General features: G+C 34.8%; 1 protein-coding gene across 2 annotated transcripts in view; it reads right to left on the bottom strand.

Annotated features, from left to right (window-relative positions):
- The window catches only part of ANKS1B (ankyrin repeat and sterile alpha motif domain containing 1B), a 413,515-nt gene that overhangs the window by 357,004 nt on the left and 33,537 nt on the right, over positions 1-22,974 (bottom strand). For both annotated transcript variants that reach the window (XM_066319365.1, XM_066319364.1), the window contains exons 2-4: positions 13,745-13,825; positions 9,962-10,118; positions 2,521-2,817 (exon numbers count right to left, since the gene is read on the bottom strand). In XM_066319365.1, the coding sequence (XP_066175462.1) occupies positions 2,521-2,817; positions 9,962-10,118; positions 13,745-13,825 (535 nt within the window). The remainder of the gene's footprint in view (positions 1-2,520; positions 2,818-9,961; positions 10,119-13,744; positions 13,826-22,974) is intronic.

The raw sequence follows: 22,974 nt of genomic DNA on the forward strand, positions 1-22,974 counted from the left end.
CCCTTGCCTCTGAATAGCTACCAAACAAAAAACCAAAACTCAGAATAAAAATAAATTAAACAGCAAGTAAGCCCTATAATTTTATTATAGATGCCAAAGAGATCACTATTACTAAAATAATCTTCCATTTCTTAAAAGATTGAAAAAAATATGCAGCCACTGTATTTTTTTAAAGACCAGTTTAAAACTTGTAGTGTAACTATAGATAAAAATGGCTTAGGAGAATTCACAGTAGTGCTAAAATTATCTAGATTACATAAGAGGAAGAACACATGTCATAAAAGTATTGTGTAATATTTTGCCCTCATGTAACCATCAGTTTGTAAGTTTCCATGACAGAGACAATTCTTCAATTATTCTATTTCTTAAATATCAATTCAGGCATCAGTTTCTTTCTGAATTTTCCTCATTCATTTGCTGGAAATAAAATAGAAATTTTACATTCATAAATATGCTTTTGAAAGTTCTATGTTGCTGTAGCATTAAACTTTTCTAAATTACTGAAGATGTAGTAATAATAAAGGAAAGATTAAAAAAATTAGCTGCTTATATTAACTTTTCCAAGTGTCTCTCTTCTAGTAAAGAAAATCAAAATCAAATAAATTAAAACCTTGATGGGTGGCAAATTCACAGGTAGACAAATCACATAAAAGTGTTTCATTTTAAAATAGTTTGAAGCACGTACCAACACTAACTCAAAACATGCGAGAGATAATAAAAGTAGTAAAACAATTTTACCACATTTTCCTTTGGAAGGCACTTGAGAATATCTACTTTTAATCTTAAAATACTCTAATATTTTCTGATTTGCTTTGTTGCTTTGTTTTTTTAACCTATCTTTTCTTCCCCACTTCACATTTTCTCAAAAGATAAAAACATGATCTTGACCAAAGAATTCAGAAATAAAATTGTAGGGAATCCAGGTCCAATCTTTCTATATAAGAGGGAATTTTGTGTTGAAAGGAGTTTGATTAAACGCACCTAAAGCTTAAAATTGATACAAATTTTAATCAAAACTTAGACAAAGTTTGCAAGATTTGTTCACAGATTCTCAGAATCTTCTGAGTTGGAAGTGACCCAGAAGGCTCATCAAGTCCAACTAAGTGTATGACCATATAGGGATGGAACCCACAACTTTGATGTTTTTATCAGCAGGCTCTAACCAACTGCTAAGTGGTAGAGAACGTCTGAATGTGACTCTAAAATAGATGTAATTATGTTTGGTTGCTTGCTTGCTTTATCTGAAAATAGATATAAAATTGCAAAAACCTTAATTCAAAGCATATTTTATACAGCGAGAGAGAGAGACAGCAAGGAAGTTACTTCATATTTGAAGATTAAATCCACTCTACAACAAACACAGTGCTATCAATCTAATCAAGAGTAATCGTAAGATTGAGGCAACATTTCAGAACACGTAACAGAATCCAGTCCTCTGTAGTCAAAAGGCCTGTACATCTTCCAGTACAAAACTGAACATAAAATTCACTGCTGCTGTACCTTGTGTCTCTTCCCATCTATGTTTATTTTATTTAAAGTCACCCCTCTAACGTCATAATAATTTACTGTGCATAAAACTAGACACACCAAACAGCTGACAGGTTGGAGTCAGTAGCTGCGAGAGTGTATTGCTATAGAATTTTCTCTTAGATTTCTACAACAAGTGTTTAGAACTGCAAAATATCAAAATTGTTATTACTTAGTGAATTTAGAATGGAATAATTATAGGAAAATGAGCTCTCAGTGAAACACTGTTTTAGATTGCTGTGACCACAGAGGGCCGTAGCTTTAGAAAATCAGCATACAACCTTTACAGCCACTGCTGTAGAAAATATATTTATATACACTTGCATGAATGGTTGATGACTTATGTATCTACATGTCTCAAGACAACATTAAAGCATGCACTGAGCTTTGAAGATATGTGTCTTTCTTGAGTTATCCCTTTTAAAACATTGTTTGAGTTGTAATAAATAAAGCTGTATTATATAATAAATACATAAATAAAGCAAGGTGATAACTTTGCAACTTTTCTAACAAAGTAAATGCAAGTTTATTTTAAAGAAAAAAAAAGCAGAAAGTAATTTCATTTAAATCAAAGTCTGATGATGAACAGATGGGGGAGGAAGGGAGGAAGGGAGGAAGGGAGGAAGGGAGGAAGGGAGGAAGGGAGGAAGGAAGGGAGGAAGGGAGGAAGGGAGGAAGGAAGGAAGGAAGGAAGGAAGGAAGGAAGGAAGGAAGGAAGGAAGGAAGGAAGGAAGGAAGGAAGGAAGGAAGGAAGGAAGGAAGGAAGGAAGGAAGGAAGGAAGGAAGGAAGGAAGGAAGGAAGGAAGGAAGGAAGGAAGGAAGGAAGGAAGGAAGGAAGGAAGGAAGGAAGGAAGGAAGGAAGGAAGGAAGGAAGGAAGGAAGGAAGGAAGGAAGGAAGGAAGGAAGGAAGGAAGGAAGGAAGGAAGGAAGGAAGGAAGGAAGGAAGGAAGGAAGGAAGGAAGGAAGGAAGGAAGGAAGGAATTACACACTAACTTGGCAGCTGACATCCATTCCAGCCTCCAGAAGCACCTGTACGACAGCTTTATGGCCATTACGAGCAGCAAGATGCAAAGGAGTGTGTTTTCTTGTATTACAGTTCATCAGATTTGGATACGCTTTGATGATCATTTTTACAACACGCAGACGTCCATAAAGTGCTGCCAGATCCAGAGGTGTTTCCAGTTTGTTGTTTCTTATTGTGGGGTCTGTCAGCTCTTCTAGCAAAACAGCAACAACTTCTGAGTGACCATACTGAGCTGCACAATGCAGTGCTGTTTCATTTTCATTGTTCTGTTAAAAAAAAAAGCACATAAGCTTCAGAAATTCATGTTTAATCCACAATACAAATGCTCAGCTTCTATAAATTGCTTCTATGAGATCACTGCAGAGGCAGAGTTTGTAATGTAATGTATGGTAATGTATGTTAAATGCTTCAAAATTACTCCACTGCAATTTTAATAATAACACATTAATACTTCAGCTTGTGGCTCTCAAGCAGATGAGCTCCGTATGTCTACATTGCTCCCAATCTATTTTAACAACATGCCCCACCAAAACCCTGTAGCTCATGATATACCAAAATTTGTATCCTTCTTTGATTCAGCTGTTCCTGAAATTATGATTGACTCCTTCTCTTAAAAATACTCTGACAGTGAAGTCTCTCTTCTTGATTTTCCTGGGTTTTTTTACCATGAGAGTTTGTTATTAGAGAAATGGAATTACGAAGCAATGCAAATGTATCAGGCACAAGGTTTGTTTCATGTATCATTATCAAAAGTTACTATCCAGACAACATTTAAAACTTGGAAGAAGACAAGACTCATAGAAAGACTTAGAAAATCATTTAAGCAGTTGGTCTTCTCAGGATCCAGAGAGAGGTATGTATGTGTTTTAAGGCATTTGAGTATGTGTATGCTGTTGACTTAACAGGTTTTTGCTTTATAAAGCAATGCCCTCCAAGTGTTTCCCAAAACATTACTCAATAAACTTAATAATAAATATTGAGAATAAGCATTAAATTTTCACACTGACATATTGAAAGGAAAAGTACATTTTAAAACGGCCTGGTGCACAAAAGCAAAGTAACAAAATACTATTATTTTCAGATGTATATTGTTGAACGTTTTTCAGTGGTTTTTATTTGCCAAATTAAAGCTACATTTCCGTTTATCAATCAATCTGATAGAAAATTATAAAAAAGCTACCTATCACTGAAATAAAGCAGAAGAATCCAACCTCGGCAAACATGAATAAATTACCTACATATATGCACTCAGAACAGGCATTGTACATATTGTGTTACCAGAGCTGAGAGATATTACCTAATTAAAACTTGATAATAAAACATTCTTCCTTCTTCAAAATCTAAATTAATCAATTCAATTCAGAGAAGAAAAAATATTTTTAACATTCAAAGAGTAAATTAAAACTTTTTTTAACTGCCTGGTAAATTTATCTACTTGACAATTTAGTACTACTTCCATAAAATGGGGAGGGGAGGGGGGGAGGGGGGAAGGGGGAGAGGAGAGGAGAGGAGAGGAGAGGAGAGGAGAGGAGAGGAGAGGAGAGGAGAGGAGAGGAGAGGAGAGGAGAGGAGAGGAGAGGAGAGGAGAGGAGAGGAGAGGAGAGGAGAGGAGAGGAGAGGAGAGGAGAGGAGAGGAGAGGAGAGGAGAGGAGAGGAGAGGAGAGGAGAGGAGAGGAGAGGAGAGGAGAGGAGAGGAGAGGAGAGGAGAGGAGAGGAGAGGAGAGGAGAGGAGAGGAGAGGAGAGGAGAGGAGAGGAGAGGAGAGGAGAGGGGAGAGGAGAGGAGAGGGGAGAGGAGAGGAGAGGAGAGGAGAGGAGACTATTGATTTTAAGGTAGTTTGTCTTCATATCTCTAAAGCTGTTTTGAAGTAATATTTTAAGATGTGACAAAAATTGTTCAAGAAATTCGTAATAATTTAGTGCTGTTGCCTGTGTTTTCAGTTCCAACCATAAACAATTGTTTTAGAGTAAAGAAAGTTTATGTTAGCAGTCATTGCAATGAGCAGGCAATCTGCTGTAAAATATCTGCATGCAAAATACCATTCTGTAATTAGAGCTTCAAATTTGATATCCAAGGGCTACATAATACATTTGGTGCTGAAGAAAAAGACTAGAATTCTTGTACAAATTTCAGATACTTCATGATTGTTAGCAACTACAAGATAGATTCTACGACTGAATTTTTCTAGAAAAAGAATGATCAAGAATTAAGAGCCATGTAAAAATATACAAATTTTAAGGTAAAAAGAGTAGATCAATATTATACAAACACAGTATTAAAAAAAAATCTCCTATATTCATAATTAATAATATTTTTGCCAAGTAGTTACTTGTCTGGTCCAAAGGAACTCGTTAAGAAATAAGCATAGCATTCTCATTCAGCTTTCAACTTTTTAAAATTTTCTTCATTATTTGTTGCGCGTCTTTTTATGGGCATGATCCTGGCTTTCTGTAGCTTTTCTCTGAACTCTTCTCTTCTACATACAGCCAGAACTCAGGCTGTTGTGGCTGCAAACTGAATTATGCCTTCACAGCCCTGTATCTCACCAGTATTTGCAGACTTAGGTACATCATTTAGCTGCTAAGGATGTGTGCCACTGCAAAATGTACAACATATATTGAGGTCTATTCATTAGGGGGTAGATTAGCAAACACATTATAGAGACAGTTATTGTGGCTTGGCAGTCTGATAGTGAAGAAGTATCTTCAGTATCAGTATCTTACTTCAGAAGTAAAGGAAGTATCAAGAGAATGAATGGCTATCATGAATATTATATAGGCCCTTGTGAAGCCACTATTAAATTGTGGGTAAATTCAGGAGATTTATTGCATAGTTGAGTAGTCCTTTTTTTTTTTTTTTTTTTTTTTTGTCAAGCAAGTTTTAAATCTCCTAAAGTCCATGCAAGTACTGTACAAGCAATAATGACTCAAGCAGTGATTTAACAGACCTTTCCAAAGGATGCTCAACTCCTTTTTTTTATCGAAGTGTTTTGATGCTGAACTTGAAAAAGGAGACTTCCTAAATCACTGAGCCACTTCTTTGTCGCATAATTCTAATGTAAAGTAAGTGAACAAGACATTTGCTATGAAAAGTTTTTTGCTATTTTCTCAGTTTTGAAATGAGAATTTAAGTTTAAATTAAAGAAGGGGGGAACAATGGGAGATTTTGCAAATATCTATCTATATGCTGAATATACTCATAAGTAGTCAACTAGAGGAAAAACAATACAAAAATAAGGGTTTAATAACTAAATAATTAGATAGAGAAAAAAGGAGTGAAAGAATATATGCAAGACAGAGAAAGGAATGACCTCAGGATGGTCTTACTTAATGTATTAAATCAGGAAGACAGTTTCCTGAGAAGCTCCACCAAGAACTTAATAATTCTGAAAAATTAAAGGAAGTTTGTCTGCAAATTACTCAGTGTGAATCAAAATCAACTCTACTGACTTCCCACCAAAATTCACTTTTACTTACGCAAACATTATAAAAAAATAATGTCATATGGTTGACTACTTCAAAAAAATCTCTTTGCAATTTATTGTTGCAATTGGCTTAAATCAGAAAGATGGTGTGTGCAATTTTTTCCTTCTAAAGGAAGTACAGTAAGAGTTGCAAGAAAGCTCTGAAATTCATCCACTAGTCCCAGATTAATTAAGGGGCAAAATCAAATGCAGAATTTGAAAAATACTGTATTTGCAGGCTACTTTAGAACTGAATTGAACTTCTGGAAGTCCCTGAGGTGTCACTGAAAGAAGCATATTTGGATGATTTTGAGAAGCTTGCAAATACGTTCAAATTTAGGTGTTTACATCATATGAATGACTTATGAACACTTTTTTTCATATTTCAGAAGAATTGTTGAATAGTTTTAAAGAAATGTGGGTGGGTTTTCTGGCGATTACAATTTGATGCACAGGCAAATTCTACGGCCCAATGAATCCATAAAAATTTTAGAAATGTTCACATTTTTTCCTGTAAATTTTTCACAATTCATATTCTCTCTCTTTAACTAGAATATATTTTATTCATATTTAATAATCCATATTTACACTTATTCCTGATGTTATTCACATTCTTTTCCTGCAAAAACCCCAAACAATGCATATTGACCTGTATGTGACTGTTATTTACTAACCATCTTTTCACAGATTAGGATTTGTTATCAATTCTGAAATTTTATGATGAAAGTTGCCACAATAAATGTTTTAGCTATGCAGATGTCCTTACATAAATAAACATGTAAGTAGTTTGACTATTAACAACCGCACACCTTTTTATTATCAACTAACAAATCTTGATCTCATGCTATATGAAGTTATTAATTTATATAATTTTAAATCTTCATCAGTTAAGTTAAACCTATTTTTGCAAAGTCAGCATATTTTTGTGATTTTAAACATACACCATATCTGTCAACTAAGACTCCTGCATTAAACAGTGATAGAATTCTTCTTACATAACTGTTATGCTGTACTTCTTCTCTGCGTGTAGAGCTGCCAGTCTACATTCCACCACCCCCATAATATAATTGCCATTTAACTGTTTGTCTCTTTACTGTTTGTTCCAATTTTATGTAATAGGAACAGCAGGGGGCATTCAGAGCTTTAGATGCTAGCTATGGTTGGAGATGACGCTACTTCACTGCATTTTGAAACTGTAGAATGCAGTTTGATCAATTTACAATACACCATATAAAATCCATTATTTCATGTAAAATACATTTATGCATCATGAATGTCTCATTTATTTCTTTGTTCAGTCATTCATTGCTTTCACAAAAGTTTTTAGAAGAATTACTTTCACCTAGAATTTCAATAAGATAGATAAAAACAAAAATGTCTTACAAATTAGTTGCAATAATTTTTAAATCATGAACAAAATTATTTTCTTAAAATACAAACAATTACATCTTAATGTGATCCTTTAAAAAAAATAAAAAAACAACAACAAAAAACCTCACAACAAAAACAGAGAAAAAAAGTCTGACTTTTGTGCACTATTCGCTGTGGTGAAAAAGTGTAGTGAAAAACGGCTGTCCTTATCTCCAACTCTCAGAAGAAGAAGGAGAGAAGTAGTCCAGGATTTCTTACAAGCCACAGCTTTAGCTCCTGAGAGAAGTTACGAGAGCTTTGAGGAGTCACCTGCCTTAGAGAGCCTATTTGCAAATAAAGAAAAGCCTCAGAATCCTACAGGCTCATATGAATGCACAACAGGTGTTAGGGTGAGGATGCCTCTCAGGTGTTATTTGAGGATACGTGGGTGAGGTGGCTCTATAACAACACGACATTTTGCTTTTTCTGGGATACAGAGAATATTCTCCTGCCTAGAGTGCTAATTAGCAGGGGAAAGTAGGCGCCAGTAAAGTAGCCCACATGGAACACCAAGGAGGGTCAATGAGAGGTCAGAAAAACTCTGAGTTTAACTTCAAAGTTTAATATGATCAAGACTTCCCTAAAAGACATAAGATGCAACATTTCGTGTGATGATTGCTCACATTTTCTATTATAAGGTTTTTGGGTTAAATGCATACATGGGAGGACATCTGAGGACCTTTTTGGTCATACATCCTCCTCATCTGAGGACCTTTTTGGGGTCAGTGGGGTATAGAACTCTCAGCTGTTTCCCTGCTTATTAGCTCCAGTGATCAAACCAGATACAGCTCACCTAATCTAGTCTGACAATATTCTAGAAGTCTGGAGGTATATGTGGGATTGGGGAGAAGTAGGTTTGAATTTGCATATCTCTTTCTGATCTTACTGAAATATCTTTTTCACTCTCATCCTCTCTGAAGTTCCTACACAGCTTCCGGTATTCTGTCAGTAGAATATATGTAAGGTCTTAAAGCAAATGTGTGACACACAATTCAATAGTTGCTTTTTGTTTTGTTGCATAAATAAAACTGAAAAAACCTCTCCTTGACAAAAGGTAATCCTACAGTTCAACTGGTTTCATCCTCCATAAAACAGCTGATGAGAAAGTTGGAGAATTATGTTTACCCGAAACTGAAATCACAGAATGACAATTTTTGAGGGTTTTTTTTTTCTTGAATATGTCAGAGTATTACAGGATTTCCCAGAAGACAGTCACATGGACATATTTTTTTATTTTCCTATATTTCCTGCACTAATACTTGATATTCATATCCTAGTTACTGTATGGATTCCAATGGCTAGGTGTATAACCTCAGATATCATATTGATTACTCAAAGAATGGCATCTCACACTGGTTAGGTGTTTGTAATCTAGGTCTCACATTTCTTATCTTCTCACAGTTTGCCTTCTGGCTACACTAATGTAGGTACTAAGAGAAGAATTAATATGTTAGATTGCACTTGGCCATCTGAGGTGCTGTGGAGTGCCAGGTGGTACTGTACCTGGACTTCACCACCCACTCCACAAGGACCTGCAAATTCTGAGCACCCTCTGTCACACTCTCGGGCCTATGCAGATGTCTCAGTTACTGCAGGGCCTCAGAAAGTACTGCATTTCTATGTTTGGACACTTGAATCCTCCTTTTAGTCATCTGAATAGCCCTGTTGGCTCCTGTGATTACATAGACCAGACCTCTGTGGAACCAAAAGGTGCACACACAGGCAATATAAACATTATAGCTTAGGTCTGAATTAGGAGCTGAATCCCACCTTCACATTCCAACTCTCTGACTACCCTGACAAATGAAACTGTTTAATGGTTACTATCTGTATTTCACAGCCTACTTCCAGTTCTTAAGCAGCTCAGCCTAGATGGTGTCAAATTTTAATCAGCTTCTTTCTATTTCTAAATACTAATCCTATGAATGGACCATGTAAGAATATACAGCATAAAAACAGAAGGTGCACCGTATGTTTGACAGCAGAATGCAACATGGTTATAGTGCCCTTACACACTGTAATACTCTCCTAACTTTCCTTGGTCTTTTCTGTGTTCTTTCTGGTGCACATGCATCCATGCAGTCCATCTGGTTTGTCATTTACCTCTGCATATCTGATAATTTACAGTACTCTTAAATTATACCAAGGATATTAATTTTATCTGAAATACCTTCAGGAACTTAATATCTAATACAGTAAAAAACACACAAAGTCTGTGCAAATTTACAAGCATTCAGAAATGATGCGTAGTTAGAGTTTGTCTTCATGTGATTTTTCCAAAACAAACAGGGTTGTTTTTGAAAGCCAGGAAGGGTTTTCCATGCTTTTTAAATCTAATATCCTTTAGGTCAGTGCCTATCTGGAAGAAAGGTATCTGGTATGCTTATAATGGAAGATTTTAACATTCTTGGAGAAGAAATTACTGAAACAATGGAAAATAGACTTTTTTTAAAAACTCGTCTATAAATTGGTTAGACCTAAAGAATATGTGCTGGGTTTTTTTCTGATGATGCAAACAAGTATTTTTTATCACTTCACCTGTTCATTCACTCTGGAGTGTGATGGTCCATGATGGATGAGAATCTTCACAATATCTACATCTCCTCTCCAAGCAGCCAAGTGAATAGGAAAGTAACCTTTATTATCTGCTACATTAGTTGATGCTTCATACTGAAGTAATTTGAGAACTATATCCCTGGAAAACAGGAGGTAAATCTAAAAATCAACAGGAAGCTAATTTTATTACGTTTTTACATGAACATACATATTACCAATATTTTTATCCTGGAAAATAGGAAAAAAAACCCCAAACCTGTATTTCAAGTGAAACAGCTACAAAAAGTGAAGACCAATTTCTGAAAATGAAATAGATAGTAAAATATAGACAAAATTCTATTAATTGTAATGATTCTTACTTCTTATGAATACCATCAACAATATTATCATCAGATTTCTGAATGGGTTTCTTTCAACAGGATCACATGGCCACAGAATCATTTTTAGAATTTGCCGGTCCAGAACATGTGCATGTCCACCAAGGCACTAAAGGCACAGCAGTACTCTTTTCCCATCACTGCTGAATTCTGGAGGCAGGAGCATAGTCTGGATAACAAGAGGATAGTTTTATGGACACATTTCTAACCATAAGGCTTATGTAATCGTTTTTCCTCTTCTTTAAGGCATTACCTCAAAGATAGGAAACAATTTAATAATGATCTAGCTATATATATGAAATAGCTTATTTTATGTATAACTTCTACGAAATAACTGCTTCTATTTTCATGTCCCACTTTCAGCTGCCTTGTAGCAGTGAGGGGAAAATTGACTTCTAACCATTTTCATTCTCTTTATATTTCTTTCGGTAATTTTGGTGTAGTTTATCATACATTAAGTGAAAAATTAGCATAAGTTGGTTTATTGCATCCCTGATTTTTAAGCAGTCTCCTGTACTTAACTTCAAAAGCTTAACCTACAAATCAGCTGTGTGGCATGATAACATTACCAAGTATGCCAGAAATTAAATAAATTCTGTCTTATTGCTGCATTTGTACTCTCATAGCTTGACACAGTCAGGCCACATTGGTTATTAAGCTAAGAAAATCTATGATCCTGTGTGGGCAGTTCTGCGCACACTTTTTACAAATATGGAAACACTGACTTACCGATTTGGGTCAAAAAAACAGTGAGGGAAAGGAGCTCAACGTAGCCTATGTTATGACCAAAAATGACTATAAATCGACTGCAAATTAATACAGAAGATAAATCTAAGGCAATTACTCTTCCAACCTTGACAGAACTTTATTTACTTGCATACTGAAAGAAAAACGTGTTGAGTTATGAGGGAATATGTCTAGGTCAAAAGAAACTCCCACTTGGCTTCAAAAGATACTGGAGTCACCTCATTTAAGCTTTGAGAAAAATTTAAGCTGGATTTTGGTTACCCTTGACTAGGTGAAATACCATGACAACAGCCAAGAAAGAGCAGCTCCACTACAAAAATTTCTAGAAAAGTGACTCCTGAGGTAAATTTTTTAGTACACATAATGTTTTACAGACTTCTCATTGAATAATAGTTTTGCAGTAAATGGTCCAATGAGAGCTAGACATGCACAGCAGTTCCTTTGAAAGGAACATCAAACAAAGGAAGCATAAATTGAACTAAGTGGAAGAAAATCAGTAGAAAAGCCCTGCACATATAAAATCTATAGATGAAAACATACAGGAATTTTGGGGAAGAGTATATAGTGAGATTCAAGCTACAAAACAGAACATGCATCTCCTTCATCCTCCAAGAATGGCCTGACCTATCACACTTATCTAGGGTGAGTCTTTTTTAGTGCTTTGGCAGAACCTTTTCATTTTGTACAAATACATTTCAGAGAGGAGGAGACTGAAAGTCCTTAGCCCAGTGGGCTTTACTGGGCTGAGTGAAATTACTTAGGGACACTGAGATTCAGTGCCCGCCCCAGATATGATTTAATTACTTATATAAAGCAGAATACTTTCCCAAGGAAAGAAAATGATCCCAGAATAACCAAGGAGGAGGGAATTCATCACATACAGTGATCAAGCAAGGATTTGAACAACGGTAACCAACAAGTATCCTAGCCGCAAATTATGTTCCTACTTATCTTGAAAAACTTTGAAATCTCTCAGCTTCAACCTAGTGTAAAGTGGGAAAAATTAAAATCACAGAAGTTTTTAAAGGAATCTCTTAAGTGGGAAGATTCTTGTGTCAAACGCCTGTATGTCATTTTGATTCTGAATATCAAGTTTGAAAACTCAAATAGAGTGTAAAGTAATTTATTTGTTATTTGTGATGACTAACAAAATTAGGAAATTTTGTCTCCAGCTGTCTGTCCAATTTTCTTGCAGGCCATGCTACCACTGCAGCAGATCAGTATAATGGCTTGGATAACAGCTCCTGAAACCCTCATGATTTATCACAAAACACCTCATGAGGTATTTCAGTTCACTTTAATATAACAAGGTATAATTGTGATGTCAGTTACCGCTATGAGTGAGTGTAAGGGGTCATAGCAGCCAACACTGGACTTTTCAAAGGCAGTTATATCTGTTGCTGTACATAAGTCCACATTTTTAAGTCCTCCCTGACCTCAGAAAAAGTTTGGTCAATATTGTGTCTGAAATCATCATTTGGCTTTTGTATGTTTTGGGATTTTATAGTTTATATTGCTAGGATTCACTTGAAACCTCTGATCGTTTCAGTGTTTATACAGCAATATTTTTAACTTTCTGTGTAACTATTATTTTATTGCCATTATTAAATATAGCAAACCCAGTTTTCATCTATTTAAAACCAGCAATCTTTGCAAGCCAATGCTTGGGGTTTGGTCAGTAAAAAAATTAGCAACAGCACAAGAAACTATCCATAAATCATGAACAAAAATGCTGAGTTTAATAGACCATATTAAGAATGTAGACCTAATTTCATGGAAATAAAAATATATTAATGATGATTCTGAACCTTCCTACACAGGTAAAGCACAGGAAAAGGCACAGTATCTAGTTCAAGAGTTTACTTTATATATTTATTTAGACAGAATATCCCATATTCATCAAAAGATTAATCCATCTTAAAGCAAACAGGCTATAATACAATTGAAGATTCATCCTAAAGTTTTAATTTTTCCATAGAAGGATGCAAAATTGTGCAATGAATAAACTAAACACATAATAATGATATATTCATGTGTTATTTTATGAACAGTCCAATATCACATTAAAATTCATGTAAATCACTCAATTTCAACTGGGTTTTGATCAATTCCTTATCTCCCACAGAGGAGTTAACCCAAGCTATATTTTAGTGAAAATATCCTCTTTTTTCCTGCTTTCAAGTGTATAATTACTAAATATTCTTTGTATGTTACTTTTGTTTTGATAATGATTAACCTATAATGTTCTTTCACAAAATTACTTCCTGAAATGTTCACACTCTCTAGATATACACACAGAAATATAACACAATATTTTATACTGCAATTTCCCAGTTGTGAAAAAGCACTAGATCCATGACTAGCAGTAACAATGCTAAATTTCCCCAAAACCAAGGAAGAATTTGGAAGAAGCAGTATGAAATCAATAGCTTTTAAATTATGTTTTCCATTTGTCATTACTACTTGTTGATATTGATGACAGTGTCAAAACATCTTATATTAATATATTCCACTGGAAAGAAGGCTCTTTTAATAAGGCAAGGTTTGACAATTTTTGGTACAAATCTCAGAACTATGTTATATTTTCTTGCATTATACAATTAAATACCATTCTACATAAAAACTAAATGTGGGCACTTACTTGTGTCCATTTAAAGCTGCATGATGTAAAGCAGTATAACCTGAACTGTCAGTGCAGTTTATATTTGGTCCTCGCCAGATGCTGCAAATAAAGCAAAATTGTGATGTTAATTTTTTGGCTTGGTAAGTACAGAAGTGTCAGAAATTTGATCTACAAATAATCTAAAGATCTCTGCAACAAGTGTGATTAAACTTTAAGAGATTAATTACCTTGAAGAAAACTTAAAATAGCAAACGTCATCTTGATATCAATATAATTTATTTATAAAAATAATTTTACACATCCATCTATATAAGAGTCATGAACTTTATGTAGGGCAGACTCAAAGACTAATGACAGAATAGTCATTTCAATTAGATCTGTTCTTCCTCTATTACTCTGGTAATTACACTGAGGTCATTGTCTGATTTTGTACTACTTTTCCACAAGTATGTACTCATTGTCTTTAGGTCAGTTATTCTAGACTCAAACAAACATCAGATTAGTAAGAACCAATTATATTGTTTAAAGAGGCAGGAAATTTATTCTTTTTACTTAACTTGATATTTTAGCTCCCACTTTAGCTGATTATATTTTTAAAATAAATTAAATATAAATGTAAAAATAAGTTAATTGAATTATGTTTTGTTATCTTTTTGTATTTTACAGTCAAATTCATTGCATGTCCTGTTTAACCAGTTTCATGATCTATTACAGACGCTTCAAAAAACAGTAAAGGACATATTTTGTTTCAAACTAGAAAACATGGCTGCTAATCTACCAAACACAGCAACAAACCCAAGTCCTGGAAATTGGATTACAGAGGTGTATTGAGAACCAGCAGGCCTTTTAGTCTAACTGACTGCGTTGGAAACCGATTGTATCTTTTACAGAAGCAATTTACTCTTCTCTAATAGTTTTCAATCATTGGTATTAAAACTTCCAGAACACAAAATTATGAGTCTTGAATTACAGTCTGTTTTCTTTAGTTTCTAATACAGTGCTAAGCTGTCATTGGCAAGCCATATTTCCCTTCACTTCATATATTAGAATCAAGTGCTGTAGTTTAAAGAAAATAGTTGGAAGATAATAGGTAAAAAGAATTTTTCATACTGACATTTTTTATTATCTACATCAGCAAAATGAAATGCTTAACATACGATTTTTAAGATTTACTACTGAATCAGTATTTTATTACCTATAAAACAGAATATATATATATATGTACATATATATATATGCACACTAGGAAATACTAATGTAGACTGGTCTCTTTCATTGTGTGTATTTGAATGATTCATTAGCTCATAAATTTAAGCAGTTGTTTTCCCACAAGTAATACAATGTGCATACAGAATTATTTGTGTGAAACATTGTGTTCTGTCATGCAGTGAGAAGAATTATACATAATGCTGGGTACCTCACCTCTCCCTGTAATTTAATTTCCTGGAAGAACAGGATTGAATAATTTTTCTTACTGCAAATCAGGAAAAAAAAAAAAAAAAAAAAAGGTAACTTTTTAAAAAAATCTGCTCAGACATCTACAGATGTTCTTCAGATGTTCTTTTCTACAGAAGGCAACTTTCAGATAAGAAAAGTCACTATAATCTTTTCAGTTAAAGGAAATTATTTTAACTTCATGGGATAGTAAAAACTGAGTCCTTGAACTGGTAAGTCCTCTGTAATAGACAGATATTATTTATATGGCAAAGACAATCTGTCTATCTATTAGAAGGAAAGAAGTCCTTATGTACTGATAAGATAGAACCTCTCATACTTTTGCATGGTGTTTATCAATTATTGTCTTATTTATTGAATTACATTTTCATCCTTTGGTATATACCACCTTATAGGAGAATAAAAAAACCAAGAAGTGATATAGAAAGTAAGATTTTAAATATAAAAAAAAAAAAACACCAAAAAAACACAAACCGCTACCAACCAGAACATAATTTACTCGGTTTTGATAGCTCGCTTGCTTTGACTTAGAGCTCTTGGGATTCATCTGTTGGTTGTTTTTTCAAAATGCAAGGATCCAAGACTTCATACACTGTTCATGATGTGCTAGGCACCATGAATAAAATTTTAAAAAAATTAAAGTAAAACAAAAACTCACACCAAAACTCCATAAAATAATCCCCCATTTGTTCTCCTCTAATTTTCTTCTTTAATCTACTTACTAATTAAAACAGTGTTGTACTTCTTGACTCTAGTCTTAGGAAATATTTTTCGACTGAAACTATACTGATTTAAAACAACCAAAAAAAAACTTTCTGAAACTTAATAAAGAGTACATAAATGCACCTATGTGAAACTCCTCAGGTCATGCAGGTTGGGAGGCAGAGAGGCAAAGGACAAAATGAGTAAATTTACAATGAGTAAATGCTCATGTCTCAGAGACACAAGACAGGATGGACAGACTAATCACTGTCAGCTCCCAAAGGGTACACAAAGACATGCTCAAAATCACAGTGTGGTTATCAAACTACAGAAAACAGCAAACACAAGGAGGAATCAGCTGCAGGCAGCACCCTTCCCTTGGGCTAGTGCAGAAATCCTCTTGGAGGATGTCTTGCATTGCGACACTATTGCAACATTATTTCCTACAAAACCAATGCGGGTAGGTCCAGTATATACACAGGATATTTATGCTTTGATAACTGAGAATCAAATTCAAAGTGGAGAATCTGAATACAAATTCTTACATCCTAAAACTCCCAGCTTCAGCTAAAGCTCTTCTCTTGTGATTAGAATATAGCAGGGCAAAATTCCACTCATATATAACCTCCTTCATATATAAACTGACTTGAAACAAAAGTGGAGTAGAGATTGAGGAAAGATCTAAATACCCCTTCTTTAGCATCATAACGATAGGTGAAGAATCATTAAACATATAGATTTATCTGTGTATTTAAACATCTGTGAAAGCAACACTAAGGAGAATCTGGCAGAAAACAAATACCATTCCATGTCCAGAAAAGAATATTTGCTGATAGAAATTTAACGGTTCTTCAGAATACTGTTAATATTGAATGTTCTCAAAAATATATTTCTTATTGTACTTTGACACAGTCAATAATCAAACTTCTTAACGTGGCATGCATTACTAAGTTAGGAATCTGTTTTCCTATGTACATCAGTAAGTTAAAACTTTCCTATTACTTAATGAATTTGAGGAAAGTAATTGAACCTACTTTTTGTGCAAAATAAGTAGTTTTCATTCAACGATGAATTAAAACATGCTTATCATTAGTTTCTTCCATTACATCTTGCCAAAGTTAGGCACAAATAAATAGAAGTCTGTTATACTATTTACATTACTGCTGAAAGCAGAAAGATCTCCTTCTTACTGTCTGCTGTCACTGTGGACAAAGTATATTGACCTCATGAAGTGATGTCAAATATTAATTGAAAATACTCTTTATTTGCTCAGAAAATTGCTATTGGCTTTATTTTTTTTAATGTGCTTAAATAGTTACATATAAAGAGTAATATTTCAAAAGAAATATGAAAATGACAAATAAAAATATGGTTATTTGGTTGATTTCTTATTTTGATATGCATTTTGGAAAGAAATAATTGTGAAATGGCTGTTGTTACATACAAATTAACAGAAAAGCAAGGAAATAAAAGCTTTTTCCAGCTAACAACTCTAACCCTACCTCCTAACCCTAACCTTAACCCTTAACCCTGAGCATGTATGAGGGCCAGACTGCCTTCACTGGAGTGAAATAATGGGTTAGTGGGAATGTATGTCAGTCTGACCAGGAAATGGAGCAAATGAAGGTCTGCATAGCAGAAACTGGAGGGAGACCTTGGATCAGAAGACCCACATGTGTCCATGGAGGTTGCAGCTGTAGTGTGGGTGTGTGAGACAATGTGTCATTGCTAATGAAGACCAAGCTGATCAGTCAGCAAAGTAAGTGAAGTAGTCTGGGAGCCAGTTGAGTGGCTGTATGTCTCTGAGGTTAGGACTGTGCAAGGAGGTGATGTCTTGTGAGACCAGGGAGAAGGTTAAATTTTGCAGAACAAAAGATGACCAGGAGGCTTCTGCAGTTTTACTAAGTATTTTGGGGGGTAGCCAACTTTTAACATCTGTGTTAAAAATACTAGAGAAACCAGTATGGTTGACACAGACCACTGGGAGGCATGTCCTACAGCTCTACAGATTGGACAGTCTGTACATGCCTAACTACATGCAAATTTAGGTTTACCCAGTTTGGGAAAGAATATACCTAGAAAAAGATGTTGATGAGCACTCAGTGTCTCCAATTAAGTACTCTGTGTGGTAAAATCTAAATAAACTAAACCTGAACAGAAGTCACATGTAGTATTTCAACTGAGTTAGAACTCTATTTACTTGAAGCTGCAATCAATTTCCCTTGAGGGTATGTGGTTTTATTTTAATAGTTACATCACTTTAAATGTTATAAAAAATCAGTTAATATGCAAAAACCAAAAGGAGAAACACATTGACTTCAGGATGATGTCACATAAAGAACAGAAAATCAATTAGTTATGCTTTATTCAAAAGATCTGTCATATATAAGGTAACTTTGTGTTTGACCTTTATCTAACCAGTCTGGCTTCATCATTCCTTATGGACTACTCATCTAGAAGTACACTGGCTGAGTATACTGCATAATACTGTGACTATACTCAGAAAGCAAAATGTTCCTGACTAGTACTGGTTAGCTTTTACAGTCAAGACCAATTTGCCTGGAGTGGCTAAAAGAGAGAAAGCCTTCATCAGTTATGACAGAAGGGTTCTTCTGTATTCCACTTGTCTATAGGGACAAGCTGGGGTTTTGCTTAGTCCACAGAGAATCATAGTAACTCCAGCTTGTCAATGATGAGTCAGACAGGTCTTTGGATTCAGTCCAAAGTTCTGTCCTTGAAAATCCAGTCATTCTGACAGGAAAAAACATTACCTCTCATTTGGCATCATCCTGCAGAAGAATGCTGTAAGAACAAGTAATGAATTATGAAAATACATAGTCCAAAACCAGACCAGCAGGCAGTACCTTTAATAAGTAAAATCATTCATATTTAAGCAATGTGATCATGTTCTAAAACCATTGCCAATGGTAAATCCATGTATGATTTTAGGTGATCCGAGCAATATGAAAAAATACCACACAGCTAATGCTGAAGATCAGTGCATCAGATTAATTGTTCCAATAAAGTGAAACTCCACACCCATTGTATCATGGGCTCCTTAACATGTATGAGGTAGCTGGGCTGTATGTATTTGTTATGAATCAGACCTATGCATTTCGTATAAGATCTATAGATTGATCAAGATTAACAAGGAACACACCTCACTGTGTTATTTAGTATTAGGCCATATAATAGAGAAAGGCTAATTGCTTTGGCCGTATCTTTTTTCAGTGTGAATACAATACTTATGGGTATATTCATACATTAAACTCCCTTCATAAATAAATACTGGGTTCTTTCAACGCTTTTCAGACCACTAATACTTAGTTAAATTACATAAACAATCATTATTTTTCTATAAGCACAACAGAGATCAATCTTCTGAGGGGTTGTAGAAACTCTTGCATATCTCATGATTCTAGGTACATCAAACACTCACTCACGAGTTGGTTGAGAGAGGGGATTGTCCCATTCTACTTCGTATTATCGCGGCCTCACCTCAAGCGCTCTGTGAAGGTTTGGATGCCACAATGTAAGAATGATACAAAGCTATTAGAGAGCAACCAAAGGAGAGCTACAATGATGGTGAGGGGCCTTGAGGGGAAGCTGTATGAGGAGCAGCTGAGGACACGTGGTCTGTTCAGTCTGGAGGAGACCTGAGGAGAGACCTCACTGCAGTTACAACTTCCTCATGATGGGAAGAGGAGAGGCAAACACTGATCTATTCTCTGTGGTGACCAGAGACAGGACACGAGGGAATGGCCTCAAGCTGTGTCAGGGGAGGTTCAGGTTGGATATTAGAAAAAGGTTCTTCACCCAGAGGGTGACTGGGCACTAGGACAGGCTCCCCAGGGCAGTGGTCACAGCACCAGCCTGAGAGAGCTCAAGGAGCATCTGTACAATTCTCTCAGGCACAGGGTGTGACTCTTGGGGATGGTGCTGTGCAGGCCAGGAGTTGGACGTGATGGCCCTGTGGGTCCCTTCCAACCCAGCATATTCTATGACTTTTTGATTGCATACACTTATGTGACTATATTCATGAATGCTGAGGTATAGTATATACACCATTATTTTCTTTTGAAGAACAGAGCATATTCTCAGAAAGACCATTCTGACTCCATCTTTTGTAAAAATTAGCTAACATTAAAATAATTTTTTTAAAAGCCACTCTAACATTACTTTTATCAGAAATAAACTGAAACAAAGTTCTATTTCTCTTTCTTTCAAGAATACAGATACAATGACATATTTTTTCAGGAAAGATATTCCCTTAGCCCTTCTGTTTTATAATTCAACTGACCTTGAATCTTTAATAAGAAAAGAGAGTTTTTTCCACAATTAATTTTTGGAGGTCCAACACAGTATTCCCATCCATCATAAATTCATGGTGTTTGCAATTTTAGACGCATTCTTATCACAGAGGCAAAGTCAATATTTACTAGGAAAGGAGATTTTTAAACCTCTAAATGATTAATCCTGGAACACATTTGTTAAAGTGGAATAAAAATTTTTGAAGCCCTGGCAGTGGAAGCAGCAAACAAAAGTAACAATTTGCTTCAAAGATACTTGAATATGGATGCTGTTAGATCTATGACCTCAATCCAGTACTAAAGATTGTTCATCTTAGAAACCAACCTGAGATGAGACTCTTTGTTATAGCTGTAGGACACACAGAACAGAGCTTGCTATATATAGAGTCTGCAATTCAGCTGGCTTTAATACCTTGTCCTTCCTCATCTGAGTTTCCTCAAAAGTAGAATAATTCTTTCAGACACTAGCAAAATAGACACAAAAAGAAATGCATGATTCCATTTCCTCTTGATTCTTGAAGGCCATCTCACACCTCATTCTCAATTTATGCTGAGATTTGAAAATGAGATTCAGAAATTAATTATAGCAACATTAATCCCTGCATACATGTAATCAATCCCTCACTATGCTGACATATGAAAATGTAACAAATGTGAGACTCTCACTTCTTGTGTTTGCATCCGCATGATATTAAATCAGTTATCCACATCAATGATTTCCCATATTCTGAATTCAAAGCTTCCATATCTTCATCTCATAGCAGCAGCAAAAACGTCCAACCCTTTTGGACAACCTGTCATAACCTTAGCCTAAACTCAGAAACGTGAAAGAATGAAATTAATATGAAAAATATGAATCCTGAGATATTAAGGCTCTTGAAGTCTATGAATGACCAATAATATATGTAGAATACATAACATTTGTGCTTTCCAGTAGAGTATTTCCTCAGTTATTCATACTCCAAGCAGACAGTAAGCAAGGCAGAGAACATCAGAAGCCTGCAATAGTATATTTTTGCAAGGTATAAGGTAATTAAAAGTAATCTTGATCAAAATTAATTTAAAACAGTACTAAAACTCTTTTCTGTTGTTCTGGGGTGACTTTGTAGTGCTGAATTGTATAACTTAAACTTTATGTATATGTTTAATAACAGATATTGTTTGGAGAAACATCATTTCAAATCAGAGGTACTCTTATTCAATTTGCTACTCCATGCTACCATGGAGTATCTGCATGTTGACTGCCTCCATCCAAGTGCTAACACTCATTCTTTCCATCAGCTTTGTATTAACTTCGTTAACAAGGACACAGCTTAGGAAAGACATACAAAATATAAAGACAGATATGACAAATACATTATAGAATTGATAGGCCCTGCATAGAAAAAAAAATTAGTACCTGTTCAGATTACATCAACATTTCTTTCTTCTCCTAAATTGATTATCAAGTAAAATAAGGAAGTCAGTCAGGGTGAAATTAGCTACTACATTATGTACGACTGGGTAAAACCAATCCACTGATCGAGTATTTTCAGAGCCTTGAAGATTGTTCTTTATCAGACATACTGCAAACCTCAAATGGAATCTTTGTAACAGCTAATCTTTAATACATAGAGCTATTATAATTAGAAATGTTTGAATGTTTTTGGCATAACATAGAAAACCTGAATAAGAACGATATCTGATGAAACTATTGCATAGTACAAAATTACTAAATCAGATAATGTTAATTACTAAGGACAGTTTGAGCATAAATTCTCTATCCTATGCTCTAGCTAACTGGAACAGTAGGACAGAAAAAAGCTTTCCAAAAATAAAAACATAGAATTGATGCCTTTATTTCTTCTGTCAGCAATGTGTCATATTTGAAATAAATATTATCAAAACAGAAGGATGCTACTCAGCACACATTTCATTTGCTGTGCTTTGCCAACAGAGGTCAGAATTACCTCAGCAGCATCCAAAGCATTACTATGATCATTATTACATAGAAGTAATAATACTTTTATTACCACAAAATTACTTTCACAAAGACAAATTACATCCTTTAACCAGACCTGTCACAACAACATACTACAAAGGTATTTCAAAGCTTTTGGATATGTAACAACAATGTCACCACTTAAAATCTCCTGAACACTGTTACTGAAATAACTACAAAGGTCATATCCATCACTTGACTGACAAAGTATTTGGTAAGATCTGCTAGCAATCATATGGATCACTCAGAAAAAATCAATTCATCCAACATGAACAAAATCATTTATGACACAGCTTAGAAGGCAAAATATAATTACAGAGAAAATATTCAGTAAATTTTCAGTCTATTTATGTTAGAATTCTCTACCTAAATCCATTAGAAGTTATTGTTTCTACTCTATTTAAAAGCCTTATTAAATGTGGAAATGAAATCCAAAACTAAGAGGTTTAAAGGACACAGAAGCTTCTACTATAAAGGAAGATTTGGCTGATGTAGAATTTCAAACATCTCAAAAAGAACAATAACCCATTATTTCCAGATGTAACTAAAGTGAACACTGTATTTTATAATTTTCTAAAAACCAATTACACATCGAGGAAAAAAATATTCTTTGCACCTCAGTTTTACTGTGGAATGTTTTCTAAAAAATGAAGACCCACTTCTTAAGTATTACAAGTGCTCCATAGAATCGCAACTCTGTGGATCATGAACTTTTCAGCAATATTAAAATAAAAATGCTAAATTAGGGGGAATAAAGAATTATCTTTCAGCATCTTTCTGCTCCTTTAAATTGAACTGAT

This window comes from Sylvia atricapilla, chromosome 5 (assembly GCF_009819655.1).
Source record: "Sylvia atricapilla isolate bSylAtr1 chromosome 5, bSylAtr1.pri, whole genome shotgun sequence".
NCBI lineage: Eukaryota > Metazoa > Chordata > Aves > Passeriformes > Sylviidae > Sylvia > Sylvia atricapilla.